Source organism: Tachysurus fulvidraco, chromosome 5 (assembly GCF_022655615.1).
Source record: "Tachysurus fulvidraco isolate hzauxx_2018 chromosome 5, HZAU_PFXX_2.0, whole genome shotgun sequence".
Lineage (NCBI taxonomy): Eukaryota > Metazoa > Chordata > Actinopteri > Siluriformes > Bagridae > Tachysurus > Tachysurus fulvidraco.
In genome coordinates this window covers 18,924,144-18,944,616 of record NC_062522.1, presented here as the reverse complement: position 1 = coordinate 18,944,616, position 20,473 = coordinate 18,924,144, and the positions used below count along the sequence as shown (strand labels likewise).

Genomic DNA, 20,473 nt, shown 5'->3' with positions numbered 1-20,473 from the left:
AATAAATTTTATTTAGCAATAAAATATTTGTGAGTTCTAGCCAATACCTCCCTGGCGATCATCTGGTGTTGAGGGTTTATTGGAAGAAGTTTCACTCTTCCAGTGAACTTTGTTGTTCAACTTGGCCTTGATTCTTAATCTTTACAGCCATCTTAATCCTATGGCTTTTTGTGCACAGCATTTGTGGCAGAATCATTGGGCATACTCCAGATTTATGCAATGAATCCTTTGAGACTGAAAACAAAATACAGAGTACATATGTTTTTAACCAGGTGTTCATAGTGTTGTACCTCACTTTAGGTGATTAAATAAAAGCACTGTGTATGATATTGTTATAAATCTAAAATAAAAATAAGAACACTGAAATGACTCTACACACATATGCAAAACCATGTCGGCGTGGATTCACACTGTTAGAATGTCAAGCTATGAACATTAAGTATCCAATTCTGTTTATTTTTCTGTAAGGTTTTGTTTGCTTTTAAGATATTGAGCCCAGAAGCCTAAACAGTACAAGTGAACCTTGTGTAAACATACATTAAAAAATATTTTGTTTCATTTGGAAAGAATCACTTAATAATTACAACCAGGCTATTATATTTTTCTCTGATTTAACTACTGGCACCAAAAATAAGCATGGGATCAAATTTATACCAATTAGAACACTAACAAATGACAAATTCCCACAAACTATAGTAGCAATGGGTCAGAAAATAGAAGCTATAATATTTAAAACACAATAGGAAGCAGCGAGTTTCACCTAAAATCATCATCATCAGTTTGTTGCTTTTGTTTTAGAGCAAACAATATTTAAAAGTTAACATGTATGCATTCCTCAGATCCTACTGCTGTGAATTCGTCATTTTCTTGCTTTTGAGCAATTTAAACACAGATGCAAGTGGAATAATCACACCATTTAATGGAGAACAAGAGTGAATCAGAATCAGAATCAGATTTATTGGCCAAGTGTGTTGACACACACAAGGAATTTCTTTCCAGCAGTTTGTGACTCTCAAAGGTACAGACATAAATAACACTATACAATACCAGAAAACAATGCAGACGATGAGATACAATGTAAACAGAATGAGAATAAAATATGGATATAGAATGAGTAAAATATATAAAATATGAATATAGAATATGAGTTATGTATGTAAAGTGTGGGAGTGCAAATAGCAATATTGTGCAATATTATGCTTTTGTGCAATATACAGCAGAATTAGCGAGTAATATACAGATGATTTGATGACTGACAGTACTGATAATGCAGTACTTATGATAAGAAGCAGTGAATATAATTATGGTGAGTTGTTGATCAGGGTGATTGCCTGGGGAAAGAAACTGTTCCTTTGTCTAGCAGTTTTAGTAAGCAAAGTTCTGTAGCACCTGCCAGAAGCGAGGAGCTGAAAGAGGTTATGTCCAAGGTGCAAACGGTCAGTAGTGATTTTCCCTGCCCGGTTTCTGGTTCTTGTGTCGTACAAGTCCTGGAGAGTGGGCAGACATAACAGATACCTGAAGCGATGCAAAAAAAAAAAAAAAAAAAGGCAAGAAAACTCGAATCAGGTAAAGAGCCATCATACTTTTTTGGGGTGAGGTGTTGGTGGAGGACTGAGCTCAAAAGGCCTGTGTTTTATCTGAAGGTTCTCTAGCCACTGCTGCATCTCACAGTATCCGGTGCTCTGCTCTTCATCAACCATCTTCTCTCCGACTTTCCCCTAGTGCAGTTATCATGCTCAGTTTGGGTTCAGCCTTTGATCGGTCCTTCCAGCTGGTTACTGATGCTGATCAGAGTAACCTTGTTCTGTATTGTGTTTTGTTCTTGCATTTTAACTATATCTTGGAGGTGGATTTCCTACAGCAACAGAGCAGAATCCACTTTAATTGTTTTGTTTAAGTTTATGGACCACTTAAACTTCCTCATCTGTACAAATTATGTTATTATATCTTTTATCCTGGATTTGTTTTAAAGCTCACCATTGAGCAGTTTTATTTCCAGACTGTATTATGTTGGATTAGCGCTATTTGGCCAGTAGATGGCGACAAAATGGGAAATTAAGCCTTCATCTTCAGTACTATAGACTACAGCGATCAATTTGTATTTTACAACTAAAAACTGCTACAAATTTACAGTCATGAAGCATCATTGACATGGGATGCTTTACATTTATAAAGTTAAGACGCCTTAATTAGCACACAGCAAAGGTAAAAAAAAAACGTTCACCGTTTTAATAGTTTTATTGTGTACAACGGTGTAGCCTAAAAACCAAGTCCAAACAAAAATGTTTTTTTTTTTATTGGTTATGAGGACAACTGGATTAGGAGTCGGGGCCACTATTACTGATTGCTCACCAAATATCAGCGCACCCTAATATAACTATAAACAATATTTCTACCAGTTTCTTCAGTGTCTGGTGGTGGGTGGAGTGTGTGTCATGGTGGCTTAGTGGTACAGACGTTTGTCTAGTGTGTTTCCAGTTTGATTCTTACTTCTGCACTGTGTGTGTGTGTGTGTGTGTGTGTGTGTGTGTGTGTGTGTGTGTGTGTGTGTAAATGCTCTGCCTGTGCTTTTAATGTTTTTTCCAAAATCCAGAGTAATGCACCCTCTTTATAATCTCTGTTCAATGTCGAATGTCCAGCATCAGCAGAGAACAGAAGAAAAGCAACAGTGGCCTTTCTGTGGCTGTCCAGTTGTATTTTTCCAGTCAGTATAGCCTGCTGTGAGTGCATACTGAGCATTACCTTCCCTAAATAATTTCATGTGAAACAGAAATGCCTTTTCAAGTGGAATAAAGCAACCATTCTTTTGGCACCTTTACACTATTTGCCATTTTACCAAGTATTTTGTTGAATGTCTCAATACAAAGGTCTGACATGATTCATCTTTGGTTTATTTTTTTATGTCACAAAAACTTTAAAAGCATGCGTAGACTTTTAATAGGCACTTTATTTCGTAAAATGTCAAGCCATGTCATCCCTTTGTCACAATTTGTATGTTTCAACATTTTCACCAGTGTCTCTTAATAGTGTTTTTCTGTCAGTTGTCTGTAGAAAAACACATACTGTATTAACCTTAAAATATCCAGTAAATCAATACATATTTCTTTTATGTAATTCAGTGTTTTATTACATTTTTTACAGAGGAAAATATTTTGCAGAAGACTAAATATACTGAATCATGCAAAAAAAAAAAAAAAAAGGAAAGCCAATACTCATATCCTCTTCAGGTGAGCTTTAATCTTTAGATATTTTTAATAGTTTTGGTTCTAAATTTAGCAAACAAAAATACATTGGCATTCCAGAAAATAAGTCTTCACATTCTCTCTCTCATTCTATTCAAATTAGAATTAGTAGATGAATTAAGGTTATATTAATTTGGCTTAATGTTTATCCTGTTGAATATTCTAATAAATATGCACACAATTAATTCAGACTCTCAGAATTTTCACAAAAGTTCCAAAAAAAATGTTCTCAGTAGAAAGGGCTACAGTATGCCACCACTACTAATGAGTACAGCTTGGTTTGATCCAGGGGCTCTAGCCTCAGGGTTCATGTTGCAGCAGATGTTTTGGCTTTTTTTTTTTATTCTGGCAGTCAAAAAAGTAAAAGCAAATATTAATTAGATCACTTCTTACTACACAGCCTCTTTTAAAACATAATATTTAATAACAGAAACTTTGTTGTCAATATCTTTATACCTCTGACTGTGAGATTGGTAGAAGTCTCAGCCTGGCCCAGATGGTTCTCTGCCACAACTTTGTACTCTCCTGTGTCTTTAGGGCCCACCATCAGAATGAGCAGGGAGCAGACTCCACATGTGTTGGAGATGTAGTAATTGGTATTTGTGTTGAGACTAACATTGTTATGATACCAGGTGACACGAGGGGTTGGTGTACCACTCACAGCACAACTCATGTAGCACTCATAACCCTTTGGTGCTATGTGCAGTTTCAGAGGCACTGTGAATTTGGGGGCTGACTGGAAGTTCAAGTTCTTTGGTTCTGGATGGGTTACTATGAATTTACCTTGAGAGAAGGAAAACAGCATTCAACACATGGTTCTGATTATGTGAAAAGGCCCAAAATTAATATGTTCTTGGTTTTTGAATTGTTCTTCTGGTATTGATGGTAGAACTCTTCAATTAGTTAAATGACTGATTTGAAAAAGCAATTACTGATCTTAAATAGGATGCAGTGTCAAAAATGTATGTATATTTATTTATACTTATTGTTATTTACTAATTATTGTAGTGATTGGTTTGTGAATGGGTTGAAATGTTATGAATATGATATAATCCATATTTTACAGACAAAAGACTGGGTGTAAAAAATATCAATAAAAACCTATGCAAATCCAAACCTTTCTTTTTAACAGCTCCCCATGTTGGAGACTCAGATGGCTCAGACAGCCCCATATCATTTTTAGCATATACACGGAATTTATACTCTCTCCCTTGCATAATAACCATGGTAAATTTGTGGTTGAACAGGTGATCTGCTACCGTCCACCAGGTCCGTTTAACAGAGTCTCGTTTCATCACCATATAGTGAAGACGGTCATCTCGTTTCTCATCAGGAGATGGAGTCCAGGTGAGAGTTAATGTTCCCTCAACATTCTGCTCAAGTTGCACTTCACCCGGAGGTTTGGGTTCATCTGAAATCATTTAAGCTATCAGTATAATTATTGAAAACCTTCAAGGACAAATCTTTGCAAGTGACACCAGGTGAATTTACACATTCAGTTTACAGAGTACCAGTAGAATGTTTTTCAACAGAGGCTAAAATTTTTAATAAAATTTGCCAAAGTACTGTAGCAACATAAATGTGTGATTTATGATGATAGATTTATATTACCAGTGACTCTAACATCTACACTGAACGTTTCCTGGCCAACCATATTTTTGACAAGGATAGTGTAGATGCCACTGTCTGATCGATTGGAAGTTGGAATGAGCAGCTGGGAAACCTTCTCAGAATTAGTAATTGTCACATGTTTAGCCACAGGCACATTATCTTTTAGCCAAGTGATGTCTGGTAAAGGAGAGGCCTGTAAGTAAAATATTAATAGCAAACTTGAATAATAATATTCAATAATACAAGAATTTTTATCTATATATTGTAAGTAACTGTTTTAACAATTATTAATGTATTATTAAAATGTGGTTTCAAGCTACAGTTGAACTCCTGAGGTTTTAAGTAGTTATCAGTCACAGGGTTTAAAGTATAGTACCTCAAAACATATGCTGACTCGGACTGTGTTTCCAGCTTTCACAACCATAAAATTTTTCATCTTGCGGTCCGTAAATTTTGGTTTTACTGTAAAATCAAATTGAATGTTACAGCAAATGTCATATTAAGGCAGAGTTTCTAAAGAAACAACTAAAAGTTGAACGGCATTCACACCTACCAGGTGGAGGCATGGCAGTGATGTAGTTGTCAAATCCTTGTGGCTCTCCCTCCCCTCCTTCATTGGTTGCAATCACTCTGACCCAGTACATGGCTAGGGGCTTTAAACCTGTTATAGTAAAATAGGTCTGGACAATAGCATTTGTATTGCAGCGGCTCCACTCAATTTGGTCTGTAGGTCTGATTTCTACAAAGTACCCTTTTACTTCATCTTCCATTCCTTTCACCACATTTGGTTTAGACCAAGCCAGGCACAAAGTGTTATAACTTGAACCAGTTACCTTGAGATCTTTAATCTTCCCAGGAGGCTCTGTGGTGAGAAAAGTAATATAATGAGAAATATACAATAAATATCAAAAAGGTTAGATTGGAAAGTCTAAAGTCACTAGCCAGGAAACCTAAAAAAAGTCTAACAAACTCTGTTGTTGTTTAATCTTACTTTTAGGGTCTCTTGCAAACACACTATCAGAGGGGACACTCGGTTCTCCAGGACCACATGTGTTAATTGCAATCACTCTGAATTCATACTCGGCTCCTTCCATCACATCCGTCACTGCATACTTTTTCTCTGGAAATTATACAAATATGTAAGCATTTGTGATGCAATTTACATCTGGACAACATCTGAATCACTAATTGCACATAAAAACAAGCAAATTATGCATGAGAAGATTTTGACATGGAATTTACAAAAAAAAAAAAAAAAAAAAAAACACCTTTAATTGGCTCATTTAGAGGATTCACTTGACTCCAGACATTACTGCCTTTTTTGCGTTTCTCCAGATTGTAGCCTATAATACTTCCCCCACCGGTGTTTGTTGGCATGAACCATGATAGATTAATACAGTCCTTGAAAGCACTGACCACCTTTGGAGAAGCAGGCTGTCCAGGGAAAGCTGAAAAAACAGAGCTAAGCTCAATAAATTTAACCTAAGCAGCAACATGAAATGTCGAGAACATACTTATATTTTCTGCAGCTCAGGAAATTTTAGTTTTTTAAACAATAAACACACAAAGTAGCTGAGGAACACAAACTCTTAGTTTGGTTAACATTCATGAGGTTCATATAGCACATAAAACTATATTAAAAATGTACCCAGTGTGCCAGCTGCAATATCATCGGTTACAATGATATCACTAATGCCTTCTGAATTTTTGGCACTTATTCTGTAGCAGTACTTCCTGCCACGGTCAATATCTGTGTCTCTGTATGCGGGTTGTGCAGAGATTTCTCCAATTTTAGTCCAGGTGTTACGTCCCACCTGCTGGCGCTCTAGGATGTAATTGGTCACAGGACAGCCCCCATCATCTTTTGGAGGCCTCCATTTAAATTCAATAGCAGAGAGTGAACTTTCTACCACATCTACAGGTCCTTGTGGTGGACCTGGTTTGTCTAGAAAAGAAGAAATGTAAAGATCATAAAAAAGCTCTTGTTACTTTTTAGTTGTTTTAATCACTTCCTACAAAGCTGGGTAACCAACAACATACCAAGTACAATAAGCTTAGTTCTAGCCTCAGTGGTGGCAAATTCGTTCTTAAGTTTGATTTTCACTTCTCCAGTGTCTTTACGCTGACATTTATTAAGAAGAAGCTGGCTTTGGGTTGAGGAACTCTCAATCCTGACACCAGGGCCTTTCAAAATCTCCTCTTCATCTTTGAACCACTGCACCCTGACTGGTTCCTTTCCTGAGAATGGAAGCTTGAAAATTGCATTTTCACCAGCTCTTACAACAACAGCTTCTGAGAACTTACCCAGGGCATCTGCATCAATTTTTGGCGGCTCTAAATATGAATGGAGAGAATGGAGAGAAGTTCATTACTACTTATAAGATGTATGGTTGGTTATATGATAATCAAAACATGAAATCAGTTTGTTGTTTTTACCTTTAATAGTTAATGTGGCCTCTGATTTCCGTCCTTCTGCTTCAAATCTATACACCCCTGCATTACCCTCCTGACAATTCTTCAGTATTAGTTTGTGAATGGCGCCCTCTTTGGAAACAGTAATCCCGTTCATAGATTCCAGCTGATCCACAAAACAAAAAAGAATAGAACATGCTAAAGATTTCTGTTGTACGTTAGTCAAGTCAAGTCAAGAGGCTTTTATTGTCAGTTCAACCATATAAACCTGGCTACACAGTGAAATAAAACAGCATTTCTTTAGGATCATGGTGTTACATAAAACATAGAGCTTCATAAAACAACACAGACCTAAGGACTAATTTGTCTTATCCACATAAAATGCATTGTGTGCAACCTATTGCAAACAATGAATGACAAAAGACAGTTCATTGTATTATACATTACAATGTGCAAACATAGAGGTGTCTGAACAAAGGGGTTTTTTGTAAACATACAATATATACACTTGTTTTGCACACCACATTTCAACGCCTCATACAACTTCTGCTATTACACAGCAATTGCGTGAGAAAGGAAAGCTTGTATTGTACTCTTAGAAGATAGATATGCAATGTTTTTAACACCACAGAAACTCCTTACAAATAATGATTGGTGGGATACAGAGTGTACACAAGTGCAACAACAACAGGTGCACTACATATTTACATTATGTTCATATGTTGCTTAAAAATAAAGTTCATATGTTGTTAAAAAATAAAGTTCATATGTTGTTAAAAAATAAAGTTCATATGTTGTTAAAAAATAAAGTTTAGGGGCATTGTTGCTTAGTGGTTATCTTCTTTGCCTCACAACTCCTAGTCTGGGAGTTTGATTCCTGTATGCATGGAGTTTCTGTTATCCCTGTGCTTTGAGGGATTTCAACCCCATGTCCAAAAACAATGCAAAAACATCCATTGTAAGCTTGGCATAGTGTTTGTGTGTAAGTGATTGTGCCCTATGATAGGTTGGCACTCTGTCTAGGGTATCCCTGTTCTTGTGCCCCTGAATTTCTGTGATATTCTTATTCAGGTAGGATAAGTGGTAGAGGAAATCAAGAAGGGTTCACCTTTTGACCATCTTTGTACCAAATTCCAATAGAGTCCTTACTGCTGAGTGTGCAAGATAATTCTGCAGTCTCTCCAAGATTGGCAGCAGTATCAGACAATCCACTAACAAAGCGGACTTCGGGTTCTGTAGACAAGAGCAGTGGAGATACTAATTTTCAGATTAATGCTATGTTATGCACAATTCATTTTTGTTTATTAAAACCAGAGTTTAGCATACAGTATATACCTTTGTTTGTGTCAGAAACCAACAGGCCAGCTCCAAGGTTCTTTTTATGCTTAGAATCTCCAGTTTCATCTCCATTTGTCATGTCTCCACCAGCTCCAGTTACTTCAAAACCATCTTTTCCTGACCCATCACCCAATAGTCCATCTTTTCCTGCTCCATCTTTTCCTGATCCATCATCTAACAGTCCATCTTTTCCCGATCTATCTTTTTTTGATCCAACTGCAGATAGGCCATCTTTTCCTGATCTATCTTTGCCTGAACCATCTCCGAGTAGTCCTTTTTCTCCCAACCCATCTTTTCCTAATTCACCTTTTCCCTTTGCCTCCTGACTACCTCCATCTCCCATGATTCCATCTTTTCCAATCCCATCCCCAAGGCTGTATCCACTACTACCAGCTCCTTTAGCTGTTTTGTTTGTTGTGCCCTGTAGCTTCCTGGCCTGCTCTTTATTCAACTTTTCAGCATTATCTGTACCTCTCTGGCCTTTCTGGAGGGCATTTGAATCATCTACATGAGAAAAGGCACAGTAAATGGTGAATTTTGTTACTTTTAGAGAATAATTTTGTTACTTATTTAATTTATGCCTATAGGCATATTAAACAAACAACAACAACCCACCTTTTACAGTCAGAGCTGCTTTGGATAACTTGACCCCAGCAATAACTGTGATGGTACCATTGTCCACTGCTCCACAGTTCTTTACTATTAGTTTGTGAGTAAGCATGTCTTCTGAGACTGTTATGTTGTATTTATCCCCTGGCTCAATGGATGCATCATTGGCACACCAAGTAATTTTTGACGCAGGACCAGATAATACACACTCAAATGTAGCATCTTTTCCTTTGACTACTGTGACATCCTTCAGAATGCTATCAATTTCAACATCAGGAACTGAGGAAAGAAATTAATGAGGGAGGTTGGCTATGCTGCTTTACGCCAAACTCTAGAGCAGCTCTTTGCTCTATAGATTTCTAAAACAACACTAACTATGCAGTTGATGTTGATTGTTAACATTTTTAACACAGTGATTAAATTTAGTCTTACTCTCCAATTCAGTTGAAAACATGTTTGCATCTTCAACATCCACTTGATACAGGCCTGCATCGTCTGGGCACACGTTATTAATGCTAAAAGAATATTTATCACCAACTTTTTTCAGATTGTGTTTGAAAGAATCATCCGTGCCATCACCATATTCAATTGCATCACCATTCTGCAAAGAATAAAGAAATTGAATTAGATACAGCACACCTAAGCAGAGTGATTTTATATGTCTCCACTACACAAAATATCACTGTTTCTGAACTTTGTTGGTTCTCACCTTGTAGAGATAAATGTTGCTATTGGGATTCTTGAGCTTCATGTCAAGTTCAAATTCAGCTCTTCCATTTGGTTTAATCTCTATTGGTTTCATATTTCCAACTGTTTCCACATACTGTGTAAAATAAAGAACAATACTGTAGGGCACAATATGTGTTCATTGCATCTAAAAACAAAATCGTGGTCAATGGAAAATCAAGAACATTTGGTGAAAATACAGTGGCCTGGGTAAACACTTTAATTTAATCTTTGATTGCAGCAGTCTTAAGTGCTATGCTGATACAGTACCTTCTCCTGTTCTTCCTCTCTCTCCTTCTTCATTTCGGCGAGTCTCTTCAACATCCATCGGAAATCAGTGATTCCAAACTCGCGACAAATGCGCTCATAATCTTTCTTCTGAGCACTTAATAACACCTCCCAAAACTTTGGGTCAACCTCTCCCTCTTTCATTGGTTTTGGTTTAGCTTTTTTCACAACTCTATGCAAAAAGTGACAAAGTAGAACATCACAGCAATATTTTGAAAGAGATTTGCTATCCATACAATACATATTAACTGTAAAAATAGATAATGTGAAACAAACAAAAACAAAAGGAGATCCCCCGATTATTTGGTTGTAATACTTTACACAGTTTTCTTCAGCATTTTTCTGAAGTCTTCAGGTTCATTTTGCCCTGAAATAAATAAATAGACAAACAAATAAATACATAAATAAATAAATGTTTGACTCACCAAACTATCCATCTAATGTCTAGTCTGAATCCTTTTACCATTATCTTTAAATTAAATTTCAGTTAAAACACAACTACTACATCTAAACAGATTGTGTTTTCAAAGATTATCATTGTGGATTTGGCAGGCTAAACATATGTATACTTTTGTCATATTTAGATGTTTAAGATTTTAAGATAATTCACTTGAGTGTATTTAAGATATATGCGCATGGTTTTGCAATGCCATTTTGCTTAGCTAATCAAAATTAACATTTGAATTCTACTTAATCTACAGATTGAACCCCTTAACTATTTCATTTTTCTCAATAGACCATGTAAGGTCTATATATACTAGTATGAGAATGTAAATGAGAGGTTGTAATTTTTCTTTGATGTTGATGACTAAGCAATTCCGTAAATTGTTCTGGATAACGGTATCTGTTAAAAGTTGTACATACACAATAATATAAAGAATAGAATAATGAGGTTTGCTGTTATAGGAAAATAATCAATGAGAGGTTAGTGTGATTTGGATTACAATTGATTATTGATATCAGCACATCTTGTTGATCAAATTTTTATTCCTCATATACAACAGCAATTAGGAAACAATTAAATTATTTGTCTTGATAGAAGATCCACACATTAGAATTTTTTATTTGTTTATAGTTCTACTTAGTATGTTGATCAGTCAATTAGTTCATGTTATTACTCACCTTATGTCAGTTAAACATTTACATGGTATTTACATGGTATTACACTGCATACAACCTTGGGGGAGTTCTCAACAACTATCCTTCTTGCCTCAGTTGGTCATCAGGAAGTTCCAAACATATCTTTCCATGGAGGCCACTCAGGTGCTTGTTCAGATTCTTGTCATCTCAAGTTTAAACTCTTGTGTGCAACTCACTTCTGACAGATCTGGCTACTGTATATGTTCTATCTAATTCAGTGAGCTCATCAAATTCTCTTACACCACCTCATTGTTTTCTTTCTTTCCACTGGCTTTCTGTTGCTGCCCATATGAGATTCAAAACACTTTTTGCCTACAAAGCCAAAAATGGACCAGTGCCACATACTTAGAACTTATCAGTTTCAAGGTTCTAGCATGGCTTGAATTGACTGGACTAGACTGGACTCTCTTCTGTCCTGGCATACAGGAAGTGGAATGAACCTTCCCTGACAGTCTGAACAATGTCTGTCATCAAACAAATCTAAAGAACTACCTGAAATGACACTTCTATTGAAAGAATCTATTGTGAGTTTTCTTTTCATGCTGTAACATCTTAGCTTGATGACCTAAACCTAGTCAACTACCATTTGAATATTTTGAGAGACTTTAGTACACTGCAGTTCTTTTGTCTGTTAACTTCAAGAGAGAGAAATAAACTTTGAGCTGTGCACTTATAAACATCAGATTTACTCTAGGATTCTTAAACATACCTGGCCTATTTTTCCTGAATCCAGCTGAAAAAGAATGATTACAATGAAGCTGGGGTACAAGGAATTGTTGGTATTATTATTATTATTATTATTATTAGTTGTAGTAGTAATAGTAGAAGTAGTAGTATTTTATCTATGGACATAAATTATGTCTTACCTTCAATAACTTTAAGCGTAGCTGTACAAACAGCTTTACCAAATGGGTTTGTAGCAAAACATTTGTATATGCCTGCTTGGTCAGCTGTTACATTTAATATCTATAACACAAACATAAACAGAATATTTGATTATACAGTGAGTAAGAATATATTTTGCAGAATTTTCTAAAAGAAGTAAAAGAGTTTTTTTAATGTTCACAGCCATCTCTCAATGTTAAGACTTAGATATGTTAGAAATATTTCATATTATAAGAAAAAAATAATGTCATCTTCTCTCATCAACTAGAAACCAAAACAAACAGCACCTGGGGCTGGATGGTATGAATGATTATTCATTTAAGCAGTATGATATTTCACCTCAGTATTACTTCTGAAAGTGATTTCATGTCATCTTTTTTCTTAAGAATTGTGAACTGTTTTATTTTAACTCTGTTCACTGTAATTGTAAATAAAATCTATGAAAGTGTGCCTAAAGTATTCATTAAATAAGTATATAAAACAACAAATCAAAAACAGCACTTTTGGGTTGCTAAAGATTTTGACTTGGATTAAAATATTAAATAGACCTACAATGATGTGTAAAATAATGTTTAGTTTCTGAAGATCTATAAAGATAATGTTGACTATAATTATAATTGGACGGAGGTATATAAAAATATGCTGATTGTTTGCTTTGCTGTTTTGCACTGAACCACAGTAATTAAACTGTGTCCATCCAGAAAGTATTACTGACTCACCCCCAGTGTTCATAGAAAAGGCTCTGGATCCACAATGACCCTGACAAGGATAAATCATTTGCTGAAAGCGAGTACTGTAAGTGATAATTAGCCCAGTCTGAAAACCTAAATTAACTGGAACTGACATTTAAATAGTTGGCATGATGGTACAATGAGTAGCGTTCCAGGATACCCAGTTCAATGTTGAGCTCTGGTTACTGTTTATGCAGAGTTTCACATGTGCCCCTGTGGACTTTCTGTAGGTTTTCTCTTATCTTCTAAAACCGTGTTTGTTTGGTAGGTGGTTCCACTAAATGGTAGGAATGTGTGTGCATGATGCCCTGCAATGGACAGAAATCCCATTAAGGTTGTATTGCTTCAGTGTTCTCAGGATAGGCTCCTGGTTCACCACGACCCTGATCAAGGTAAAGTCGTACTTAAGTGCATGAATGATTAACATTTTACCTGTAATATGTACTCTCCAGTCTTTTCATCATATCTTGTATTATATTTCTCTGGATCTGAGATATCTCCTTTGTTACGTGCCCATTGGATGGTGGGTGCTGGCTCTCCTTTCACCGCTGCTCTGAAAGTAGCCGATTTACCTGCAATCATAAAGTTAGATCATAGTAGTGCTCTGATTAAAAAAAACAAAAAAAAACAAAAAAAAAAAAGGGCCTTGTGACATTGGAGCAGTCATATTAAGATTAAAAACCTTTATTTGTTTTCCTTATAATACATTTTAGGCAGCATTTAAATCAGTGCTTTAGAACCTTCCTCATTCCTCAATCCTTGAAAAAATCAATAAACAAAATGGAAAGTAAATGAACAGAAGTGAAATACGGTGTAGCCATTGCCTGCAAAACACATCAATTCTTCTAGGTACACTTGTATTTTGGGGACCTAACCACAGACTGGCTCAAATCCTTGTCTCTTCATGTAATCCCAGACAGACTTTATGATGTTGAGATCATGGCTCTGTGGGGGCCAAACCATCTGTTCCAGGACTCTGTTCTTCTTTATAATAAAGGTAGTTCTTAATGACATAGCTGTATGCTTGGGGTTTTTGTCTGGATGCAGAATAAATCTCAGGGCAATTAGATGCCTTCCTGATGTACTGCATGATGAATAAATATCTCCCTTTATTTTTCAGCATTGAGGACACTAATAATTCTGACCAAATCTCCAACACCATTTGAAGAACTGCCCCAAACTTGCAAGGAATATACACTATGCTTCACTGTTGCCTGTAGACACTCTTTATTGTACCGCTCCCCAGCTGTTTGGCAAACAACCTGCCTCCTGATACAGCCAAATATTTAAAATTATGTCTCATCAGTCCAGAGCACTGAGGCCATTTTTCCTCAACCCAGTTAAGCCCCTTATCCTTGTTTTTACTTCGGAGGTATGGTTTTTTTGGATACAGTTCTTCCATGAAGGCCACTTCTGGCCAGACTTTTCCAGACAGTAGATGGGTTTACATGGGTCCCACTGGTTTCTGCCAGTTCTTTGCTGATGGCATTGCTGGGCACCTTCCAGTGTCAAAGGGAAGTATACATGATCTGTCTTTCATCTGCTGCATTAAATTTCCTTGGCATTCCTTGCATTTATGGTCCTTGCCCACTTCCTGTGTTTCTTCAATATAACTTGAATGATACCTTACTGATGCAATATAACTACCTTGTGTCTTGTACACAGTCTTGCCATGGTGTATGACCTATGACATGAAACTGTCTTCCACAACCTCACCTTAGTAAAAGTTTGGCTGTTCCTCACCCAGTTTTAAACTCCTACACAGCTGATTCTGTTTCAGTTAATGACAGAGTTTCAAGCTACATATGAAATTGATGATTAGAAACTTTGTGGTATAATCGGTTAATCATACACCTGACCGATCCTACAAAATCCCTGACTTTGTGCAATTGTTCAAGTGTAAGAATTGATGCTTGTTTAAAGCTAAAGGGTTGTCATAACATTGATTTGATTCAGATTTTTCTTCTGTTTGTTCACTTTGCACATTGTAAATAGATAAAAATAGACAAATAAAATATATATATATTTGAAGGCATTCTTACTTTAAAGATTTTCTTCATGCCTGCATAAAACAGTTGCACAGTACTGCATGTATATAGGTAGATCTTTAATCTGCATAGCAAAGTTGTGAAAAAATGTAAAATATTAAGTTGTTTGAATACCTTCCATAATGTTTACAGCCATGGGTTTTCTGGTGAAGTCTGGGGTACTTTTTCCAGGTGGTATTTCTTCTACATACTGTGTGATAATAACACCAGGTATTCTTGAACTTTTCCTGATTGCCACTGTTAAAATCACAAAAGAAACATTATTTATTTATTTAGAAAAGTAATTATTTAATAGGAATTTGTCGTGGAATTTTGTCATCTGCGTTTTGACTGTTAAAAATTACAAATTGAAACACACACACACACACACACACACACACACACACACACACACACACACACACACACACACACACACACACACACACACACACACACACACACACGTAATTTGTAACAGTCAGCCACAAGAGGGCAGTAAATTGCTACAGTGGATAAATCACATCTACAGGATATGAGTCATTTTTATTGCTTTTTATTGCTAGCATCTAATAGCTAGTAAATAACTTGTATTTTGTAGTCAATTGTAGAATAATAAAAAATAACGCAAAACCACCATTTTAGCAGATTAGCATAGGGATATAACACAACAAGTTACATCAGGTACTCAAATTGCAAGATAATACCTATTTACATAAATGGACATCCAAGAAGTTTGCATTGTCATGTGTACTACTGAGGTGTTTTCATTACATTACATATTATTACATGTGATTTTCTTTGAAAATCTGTCTTTTATTCTTTTTTTTAATAACAATAACCCAGGCCATCCTTAAAAATATTCTTGTTTGTCGTAACCCGACCGACCCTGTCAATTTAGGACCGACTCAATTTTTTTTTTTTTTTTTTTGTTTGCTTTAAGTCCGACCGACTTGCCGGTTGTAAATTTGCGTTAAGACCGACCTTTTTTTTTACTCTTCAAACAACTAATACAAAAGCAATAAAATAATATAATACATCTAAAAAATTAATTAAAACAGCTCGACACCCCTTTAACTTGGCACGAAGTTCCAGAAAAACTGTGTCCAGCATCAAAATAAGGTTTGCAATGATGCGCCCGAAGGCACGTGTTGAAGACCCAGTCAGTGACGTCACGATATGCTAATTTGTTTAAAGTCATACCTACGTAATCACCATCAACAAAAAGTACAATTTTGGTGATGGTGATTACGTAGGTATGACTTCAAACAAATTAGCATATCGTGACGTCACTGACTGGGTCTTCAATATGGCCCCATATAGTATAAGAGGGTTTATGTTGCTAATGTATGCTTTAAAGAAATTGGTACAGTGTTCTTTGTTAGGTCTTATTATCTAATGTATTTCCTTCCCACACATTGAGCTGTGGGGTTTGAATATATTATTCAATGTTGCCAAATTTTCTGCCAGTTTTTTCCAACCCTCTATGGTTTTGGTTATTCTAGCTGGTCATGTTGCCCAGAAGAGGTAGGAACTTAAGGTTGCTTTCACATACAGAGTGTTAAGATCATTTGAATCGAACCTTTGTGCATTTTCCTCGTTGAATGGTTTGTTAGTGCAGGAGACAACAGAGCATTACAGCTGGATGCGGATCTCTGTGAGGTCGTCTCAGTACCATTCCAAACAAAATCTACGATGGTTTGATTGCAGTGGGAAAGATTTGACACTAAATCATCCAGTAATGTTTGATCTGTTCTAGGAAAATTGATGTGATGTGTAATTGGAACTAATAAACAAAAATAAACATGAAACATTGCTTGTCAAAACAGTTTAGACCTCTATCTGTGTACCAGACACTTTGGGTCATCTTCTGATTTTGTATCCAATTGTGTTTTGACCCTTGGCTGTGCTACCATTTTGGTATTTGGCAGTGTTTTGGTATTGTAAATCGATCCTAAACAACCTCCTGAGTTCAGGGATCTATTCCATGAGCTAATAAAGCAGGGGCCTATTTGAAATAGCCTTTGCTTGACACAGAGTAACAGGTCAATCCATCCTTACTGAGTTCCATCTGTGATGTTCGGGTGCTACTTGAGGGTTTCCACTAATTCAATCCAGAATTAGCCAAAGAAGGCTCATACATGCACACCATACACTCACTGAGCACTTTATTTGGAACATTACAGTAATACATGGTAATAGCCTTCATGGCATGGATTCCACAAGATGCTGAAACATTGTGTTGAGATTCTGGTCCTTGTTGGCAACCTTTTGCTGGGAATTTAAGGCCAGATTTTATTTATTCAAACGTGTTCATGTAATTTCAGAGATTCTTTTTAAATTTTAAATTTGCTCAATTTAAAAGTGTATATTGGTTCACATGAATGAATACACTTCAGGCAACGTGATTAACTCACATATTTTCAAAACTTTGGAATAAAACCGCTTATTTAATCTCAAGTTTTTAATATGCCAATTATTTCTCTCTATATAATTATTAAAACAAATTTTACTGTAAGCAATGAAATCATATTTTAATGAGAGACTACTGTTTATTTATTTCATATAAATTATAGCAGAAGTACAGAAGAACAGAATAGCAGAAGTACAGTTATACTGTGTATTGGCTTGGTGTTGATTAGACATAAAATACTGTTTATTTTTGTTCTGCAAAACAAAACAGAAAGAAAAATACTTACCCGTTGCAGACATTTCTAAAATGCTTTTGTGCTTTTTATTACACAGTTTAAAAAGGTGGCTTGGATCTGGAAATAAAAAAAAAGGTAATTCGATCAGCAAAATATGGCATAATAATAATAACATATCCTGTCATATTTACACATTTATTTCAATCAGCATTAAAATGCATTTGTTTCCTAATATGAAATAATATTTGCATTTTTACATAATGTTGGATTCTGACAATTACAAATTCCGCAGTATCTTCAGTACCAAAGAGGCTTGTGTGAGAATGGGAGAGAACAGAGATCCTTATTTAACCAACATGGACATGGTAATCTATCCTCTCCTATTCACATAATAAAACCAGGCCATCTTTCTCCTGCAGGAATCTGATGTTGAAATGATTTTATTAATCATCCGTTAATCATGCTGTCATCATACTGTTAAATTTTCAATACTTACATTTCTTTTGAGTTAAAAAAAATTCTAATTGTTTTTTAAAACTTCAGTAAGAAAAATAATGTCGAGATAGGTGTAGCAGCACCTACCTACTTTAAGAAAAGCCTGTGACCTCCATTATTAGCCAATAAAGATATATTAAGATTTTGATATTATTGACACTGCATGTGTAGTAATATGAAGCTGACGATGTAGCTTTTACTGGCATTCTACAGTTATGAGATCCTTCTCGATGCATCAGCAGCTATTTAGGCTCTGCTTTTGATAGGTCACATACCTAATAAAACTATGAGGGATATGCTGGCAGCCATAACAGCTCTGCTAATGAAGCATTAAATAAATAAATAAATAAATAAATAAATAAATAAATAAATAAATAAATAAATAAATAAATGAACATTGAGACCCTTGCTCATCACCTTTTTTTTATTCCTTACTGTATTAGATATAAAATTATTCTAGTAAGTGAATAAACACAAACAAAATCATGCAAAATATACCTTAATAATAACTGATATCCTGTCATATTAACAAATTTAGATATGTCGACATCGAATAATATCCTAAAATTTGCTTAATGAGATAATATTTGCATTTATACATTATGTTGGATTCTAACAATTACAAATCTAGTGGTATTTTCAGTACCAAAGAGGCTTGTGTGAGGATGGCAGGGAACAGAGGTCCTTATTTAACCAATGAACATGTAGTGGTTTCATTCATGAGAACTGCACCTCAACAACATGCATTTCAGTTCTTGAAAGAACAGCATGAACAGAAGTTAACACACAGGAAACATCGAAAAATAATGTGATGTTAAGGATGATCTCTACATCCACTGGATATCTGCACTCTAGTCTGACTAGAAAAAAGACTTATAACGACTTATTTAGGAATAGACTTAGTTTTGTTTAAACACACATCAGTACCCTGACTCTATTGTTTGCTGCAGGTATAAAGTTACTCCTGTTGTTACTCCGGTTTTCTGTTCTGATTCCTTCTTAAATGCATGATGTATTCTCTTTCACTTCTCTATAATAGCCCATTATATGATTATTTGAAGGTAAATATGTGAAACCTTTGTTCAGAAAACGTGACTAGGTAATTTGCGATATATGATAGACACCTACATGTAGATTGCAAATGGTAGGGCTTACCTTATAATCCTTGAAGCACAGCTTTCACACCTGGATTTTTTATCCTAACCGAAATGCTCCTTTTAAAGCAGTAAATATTGGTAGACTGAATGAGCAACCCCATAGGTAGCTAAGTCAGTCAGCTGTCACGGGTGTTAACGGCTTTTATTTGGGTGAGGCTTACATTAAGAAGGCGGTCCTGCACATGGTCTGTTAATATTTTATGATAAAGAATGAAAGATTTTTGCCTTATTCCAACATGGTCACATTCTGTCCTGTTGAAATTATACACACTACTGAATAAAAATTTGGACATACTCAATTCAATATATATTTAAAGAGTGAAGCTAATGCCAGTGTATAAATTTACTTCTTCAAATCTAAATGTATTTTCAAGTACTCATGCTTTATCTTCATACTGGAGAAGTTAGAGGAAAAAAGCTTATTTGGGAACATTCAGAAAATCCACCAGGGTGAAGCTCCTTCATGAAGCTGAGAATTTACAATATAAAATATAAAATAGAGTTGATTTGTATTTGATATGTGTTAATGTTCTTGTTCACTGCATAATTCCAGATGTGTTATTTAATATGTCTTTATTATTATTATTATTATTATTATTATTATTATTATTATTATTATTATTATTATTATTATTATTATTATTATTATTATTATTATAGAATAGAAATTGCAGAATTCTGAGCAACCACACACAAGTGTGGTAGTGTAGGAGTTTACCATCCACTCAAGAGTAACTGAAGCTCAGACTAATCTCAAAAGAAAATCTTCACAGGTCTTCAATGCAGTATTAGGGGGTCTATAACCTCATCTCTGTGTCATGTATTCACATGCTGTATCCAGTTTCTGACTGTTGTGATTCCAACTGCACTGGATAAGATGTACCATTTACAGCATAGTAACGTCATGTAATATGATCGATTATAGTTCCTGTTTATTATACAACTAAAGGACATCTAAAACAACACCTTTTCTACTCACAGCCAGGGACATCCGGGATATAAAACACTTAAAAAGAATGACTGTATGGACAGAAATGTCTAATATTGATATTATAGCAAATCTTTGTACAACAATAGGTATGAGCTGTTTTTCCCTGACAGCTTTCCCTTAAAACCTCTGCATCCTTTGTATATAAGTATAATGAGAAATAATGGGCAGTAGAA

General features: G+C 35.4%; 1 protein-coding gene and 1 long non-coding RNA gene across 3 annotated transcripts; one reads left to right on the top strand and one right to left on the bottom strand.

Annotated features, from left to right (window-relative positions):
- The first annotated feature begins 959 nt into the window (after nt 1-959).
- LOC113642660 lies at nt 960-4,589 on the top strand. The gene is made up of 3 exons (XR_007140549.1): nt 960-1,018; nt 3,142-3,227; nt 4,490-4,589. It is a non-coding gene; the product is annotated as an uncharacterized LOC113642660 (long non-coding RNA).
- LOC113642657 (immunoglobulin-like and fibronectin type III domain-containing protein 1) lies at nt 2,952-19,445 on the bottom strand. 2 transcript variants are annotated; one of them, XM_047813372.1, is made up of 24 exons: nt 19,308-19,445; nt 17,709-17,774; nt 15,145-15,267; nt 13,415-13,554; nt 12,233-12,332; nt 12,076-12,099; nt 10,548-10,593; nt 10,209-10,398; nt 9,922-10,035; nt 9,645-9,813; nt 9,219-9,491; nt 8,601-9,107; nt 8,374-8,498; nt 7,290-7,431; nt 6,894-7,187; nt 6,502-6,798; nt 6,122-6,301; nt 5,845-5,973; nt 5,407-5,715; nt 5,230-5,315; nt 4,854-5,046; nt 4,360-4,653; nt 3,699-4,025; nt 2,952-3,587 (listed from the first exon to the last, which is right to left on the bottom strand). In XM_047813372.1, the coding sequence occupies exons 2-24, from the start codon at nt 17,719-17,721 to the stop codon at nt 3,583-3,585; spliced, it is 4,080 nt and encodes a 1,359-aa protein (XP_047669328.1). In that variant the 5' UTR covers nt 17,722-17,774; nt 19,308-19,445; the 3' UTR covers nt 2,952-3,582. The 2 variants fall into 2 exon arrangements, with proteins under 2 accessions (XP_047669328.1, XP_047669329.1); XM_047813373.1 differs by lacking the exon at nt 12,076-12,099.
- Between the last annotated feature and the right edge of the window lie 1,028 nt (nt 19,446-20,473).

Excerpts from the sequence above, each read along its gene's own strand:
- LOC113642657 (XM_047813372.1), bottom strand. Across the intron at positions 8,499-8,600 it reads GGTTTCTGACACAAACAAAG|AACCCGAAGTCCGCTTTGTT; the intron begins GTATATACTGTA and ends TCTTGTCTACAG. Across the intron at positions 6,799-6,893 it reads AACTAAGCTTATTGTACTTG|ACAAACCAGGTCCACCACAA; the intron begins GTATGTTGTTGG and ends CTTCTTTTCTAG.